The following is a 5,000-nucleotide window of genomic DNA, read 5'->3' on the forward strand; positions in this document are numbered from 1 at the left end:
GGAAAACATTTCGCCCTTGGTGAAGTGCTTCTTCGTCCTCTTCCCTCCTCTCCCTTCCCCTCCCTTTCCTCTCCTCCCCCCCCCCACCCTCCAGCTTCTTTGCCCTTTTCACCAAGTCTCTTTCTTGCCCAAGGCTGGTGGGGCATCCAGGGCTGTCATGCTGTTTGTGGATTTTGTGGCGGTGGTCTTATCGACGAGGAGACCGGTCCCGCCGTCTTGGCTTTTCTGGGACCGGCGAGTCCACCCTTTCCTTCGGGGCTGGGTTTGCGCGGTTTGGCCAAGCCTGGGCTTCCTCTGGAAGGGGAGTGTGGGGGTGGGTGGGGGTTGGGGGCGGGAGGGGGGGGGGAGCGTGCGGGAGAGGAGTGTTGTAGAAATTCTGGCCTTTTACCCAGGCAGAGGAAGAAACAAGCGGTGCTTCAGGAAGGGTGAGGTCAGGAACCACTTTATTACTCATGCAGGAGGTCCCAGACCTGGGTAGCCGCATACGGGTCTGAGCACCTGTTCCAAGACAAACGGTTTCTTTATACACAGCTCCCTTAGATTGATAGCATCGGTTTTCAGCAGGACACAACCATTTGCTGCCAAGTTCCTAGACAAGGTGGGGGTGGGGGTGGGGGTGGGGCCCGCGGTGGGCAAAGGGGAAAGAATCAGGCATTTGGGGATGGCTTGGAGAGAAAGAGACCAGCTGGCCGGCTGCCCAACCTTGTTCAAAATGTAACTGTGGGGGCCTCCCCGGTTGCACAGCTGTTGAGCGCTGGGTTGCGAAGCTGCCCGCGGCCTCTGCAGCGCCGGTTCAATCCCCACGCTCCCCGGCCACCAGAGGAGGGTCCCACATGGCGCGCAGACCTCTCCTGCCGCCCGCTGCTCCCCTCAGCAGTGTACTTCGGTCCTTCTGCCTGCTCTGCTCCCCGCTCTGGCTCTGGTGAATTCTCTCGCCCTCCCAAGCTTCTGACTGTACCCAGTGCTTGTATAAATGAATAAATAAATTTTTTTTTTTAAATGTAACTGTGCACATAAGCAAATAAGCGAGCGCGCTCCACGGCGCTCCATCGAAAAAAATTGACACAATGGTGCTCACGTTGGAGACAGGTGAAATTGAAGACGAGATTGTATCATTGCCACCTCAAGAGAATGCGGGGGTGGGGTGTGAGGGGGTGGGGTGGGGGGGAGTAATTATGTTTACATCAGCTGAAACTTAGATGGAAAGCTCTCTAAGGAAAGATTTGTTCAGTGAGCCAACCTGCAGATGACAATGGCTTTGGATCACTCACTGCGCCAGGCCTCAGACCCTTTAGCAGGGAGCTTGGATGACGGTTGGCTTAGCCGGTTCCCTCTCAAGGAGGTCCGGGTTGCCCCGCGGTCTCGGTCGTTCCCTGCGTCCCTGGAACCTGCCTCCCGTGTCGGCCCTGCGGAGGTTCTCTTGTGTGTTACGTCTTCCCGGCTGCCAGGCCGCAGCTCGTGGCCGCAGCTCGTGGCCGCTCTGGGGAGCCGGCCGGCGCTGGCCGCCCGGAGCGAACGGGGGGTGGGGTGGGGGGGGACGGTGGTGGCCGGGACGAGACCGGGCGTCCTTGCGGCCGGCGGTGAGCCCTCGGCGGCCTGAGATCCGGATCGGCCCCGCTGCTGTTCGCGCCGGTTGTCGGGTGCCACCTGGCGGCCGTTTTTATGTCAGCGGCTCTCCGCCGAGCGCTCGAGCGATTGATGGGAGGAGATTTGGCCGCGTTACCCGAGGCGGAGTTCCGGGAGGCCGGCGGCAGGAGCCGGCTAGATCCGCTCGCATTTGGAGTGCAGCAGTCTTCCTGGCGGCCGGGATTGCAGGTGCAGGTCTATAGCGGGGTGGCTGTCGCCGCGTCCTCGGGCGGGCTGGGGTGTCTGGGCCGCCCGGGCGGGTTGACCAGCCACCCGCCGGTGACACGCGTCCCTTCCTACGTGGCACGTCCCACCCCACCGGGCCACCGCACCGCGCCACGCTAGCGTGCCGGGGCCTCCGCCGAGAGCAAGGGAAGCGGGTGTCCCGCGGCCGGACGGCCGTTCCTTTGTGTCGCTCCGGAGGTAGGGGACGGGCCCGGTCGTGCAAGGTGGGGCGTTATGGTGCGCCACGGGTCCGGCAGCGGCCGGGGTCCGGGGTCCGGGGTCCGGGGCCCGGAGGTCCGAGGGGACGTCGTCGCCAAGTTCATTTTTCTCTTGCCAAGTTCCTTGCTTTTTCTCTAAGTCCCGGGCGGGGAACCGGGAGCCCGTGAGGAACGGTCCCGCCCTCGCCCGCCTCCCTCTCCCTCGTTCCTCCGTGAACGTTTATCTCCCACGAGTTCCCGTGCTGACGCCGGGGGCCGGGTGTGCACGTGAGCCGGCGGCACCCCCCCACCCCGTCGGGCCCTGGTGTTCACCTGCGCCTGCGTGTTGAAGTCATAATCGGCAGCGAGAGTAGAGCGGCCCCCCGCCCACCCCCTCCCGCCGCCGGTGCGAGCGACGCGGGACCCCCGGACCGGTTACGCTCCTGAGGTTGACCAGATAACCCCAGGAGCTCCCGGATCGATGGTGTGGGGTTGTGGGCTGGCGGGGGTCCCCCTTTCCCCCTTCCCCCCTTCCACCAGCGCAGAGCAGCCGCCGCCGCCGCCGCCGCCGCCGCCGCCCCCCCACCCCCCACCCCCCACCCCCCCACCCCCCCACCCCCCACCCCCCCCCCCACCCCCACCACCCCACCCCCCGCCGATGGGGTCGTCGCCGGGGTTGATGACCGGCCACCGTCCTCGGAGGGCCGCGGTGACCTGCAGCTCGGCCGCGTCTCTGGGCACCGTGATATCTTCGGCCCAAAATGTGTATTTTCTGTCACCAGGTAAGTGCTGACACGGTCTCCCTCGACCACTGTGACGAGGGACCGGGGGCCGTCCCGTCCCCTGGGCTCCTCTCGCAGGGGGAGTGGCTTTTGTGCCTGCCTGGGCTTTGACCATCTGGCGCCCTGGCCTCCCTGCTACCTTGCCCGGTTTCGGAGCTTGCCCGCTGGGCCTGCGTGCCGGCCTTTTTTGGAGTTCAGGGGTGGTCCCCGGTCCGCGGTGCCACCTCCGGCCTCTGGTGCCCGAGGGCGGCGGCGGAAAGCGGCGTGTTGGCGCGGGGGAGCGTCTTCCATCCTCGCGTGCTCCTGCCGCCGCGGGCACCGCGGTGTGGTCTCGACGCTTTGGGGGATCCCCGCCCCGCCGAAGGCTCCCGTGCTGCGTGTCAGGCAAACTTCTCCGCTTGGGGGTTCCCGCCGGGACGGCCGCTGTCAACACCCCTGCTGATCGATGTGGTGATGTCATGCTCTCCTGGGCCGGGCCTAAGCCGCGCCAGACGAGGGACGGACGTTCATGGCGAATGGGACCGCTCTTCTCGCTCTGCCCGCGGGTCCCCGCGTCTCTCCTCCCCGCCTGCTTGGGCGGTGTGTGGGGAGCCGGGGGGTGCGGAATCCGGCCCCGATCCCGTGCTCCTTCCCCGCCTCGCCGCCTCGCGGTGTGGGCGCGGGGGGGGGTGCGCGCGGGGTCACTGTTTTGACACAGCGTACCTGCTCGCTCTTGCCCCCCCTCCTCGGGGTGGGGCGTGTGTTGTGAGGGCGGCCCTCCCCTCCGCCGCGGTGGCGGGGGCCGCTTCTCCCGCCTCGGCACGCGTCCGCTCGGTCGCGTCCCACCTTGGCCGTCTTGCGGTGCTCCTGGAGCGCTCCGGGTTGTCCTTATCAGGTGCAGGAGGCCGAGTGGCGATGTCGGCCCGGCTCCCGGCGTTGTGCCCCCTCTCCCCTCGGGGTCGCCCGCTCTCGGTGCTTCTTCGGAGGCGCCTGTTTGCTTTTCTTTTGGGGGTCGAGCTCGGTTTAGAAGCGAGGGGCCGGCACGACCGCCTCCCTGCTTAGTTTGTTGTAGGGGGCGGTGGCCTCGTTGCCCCCGGCTGGCGCGCTGTCGCCGGGGTGTCCCCGATTGGCTTGGCGAGCGCGCGTCCTGTGCCCTTGCCCTTCCCCGCCTTGGGGGGAGGGGGGGGGCCTGCACGTGGGCGTGTGAGCGATCGTGGCGGGCCGTTGTGCGCGCCGCCTCCTCCTACGTTGGAGGGGCCTAGGCGGTGCTGGGATTTTGGGGGCTCTTTGTGAGCCTCTCTCCCGGGACTGGCCACGGACCCGGCCGCGAACGCTCAAGTTGCCTTTTGTGCCTTGGCCATACCGCAGACCCCCCCACCGTGCCCCCCCGCCACACCGCGGGGGTGGTACGTGTGGTGTTTGGCTTCCCCGCGGCCCCCGAGGAGGAGAAAAGAGAGGGGGCCTTGCCTTGTCGGTGGGGCCGGCGAGCCCTCGGTGAGAAAGCCTTCTCTAGCGATCTTTGCGAAATGCTGGGGGGAAAAGAAAGGGGTAGTCCAGTCACGTCGTGTTTTGGGGTACCCGGATTCCCCGTCGGAGGCTGGCTCCCCTCCCCCTTCTGCGCCCAAGTAGCCACTGGTGGCAGAGTCGCCCCCTTAACTCCTCCGCCTGTGTGTTGGTGGAGTCGAGGGTGTTCCGCCCGGCGGGTGTGTCTTCCCTTCCCTGCGGTGTGCGGGAAAGGGGTTGCACCCCTGAGCGCCTGCTCTTTGCTTACCGCGGCCCGCGCCTCCCCCTCTGGCTCGGGGGAGGGTCCCGCCGGGCCGGGCCTTGGGCTTTTCTGCCGTGTGGCGCGTGGCTTTGTGTTGGGGCCGTCGTCCCAAGCGCGTGTTGCCCGAGGGCGCGCGCGCGGGTTTGTGGGGGGGGGGTAGGGGTGCGTTCACCGCCCCCCCCGCCCTGCCCCGCCCCGCCCCGAGAGCCCGGGCTTCCCTCGTTTCCCGCTCCCCACGTCCCGGGCTTTAGCCCTGCGGCCTGTGGGTGGTGTTTGCGGTTGCAGGGCGGGGTCGGGCCGCCTCGCTTGCTCGGGGAGGAGGAGCGTGAGTGGCGGTGGCATGGGGACCGTGTGCAAGCCCCCCCGTCGCGGTGGCGGGTGGGGGAAGAAGGACCTTGAAAGGACTGGGAAGCAGATGGAAAGAAG

General features: G+C 67.2%; 1 protein-coding gene across 1 annotated transcript in view; it reads right to left on the reverse strand.

Moving 5' to 3' along the window:
• Positions 1–4,742: 4,742 nt before the first annotated feature.
• LOC119233289 (basic salivary proline-rich protein 4-like) overlaps positions 4,743–5,000 on the reverse strand; it is a 1,071-nt gene continuing 813 nt past the window's right edge. The window contains exon 1 of the mRNA XM_037495540.1: positions 4,743–5,000. This exon is cut by the window's right edge and continues 813 nt beyond it. Within this exon, the coding sequence (XP_037351437.1) occupies positions 4,743–5,000 (258 nt within the window).

This window comes from Talpa occidentalis, unplaced genomic scaffold (genome assembly GCF_014898055.3).
Source record: "Talpa occidentalis isolate TD23 unplaced genomic scaffold, MPIMG_talOcc4v2.1 talOcc4.72, whole genome shotgun sequence".
NCBI lineage: Eukaryota > Metazoa > Chordata > Mammalia > Eulipotyphla > Talpidae > Talpa > Talpa occidentalis.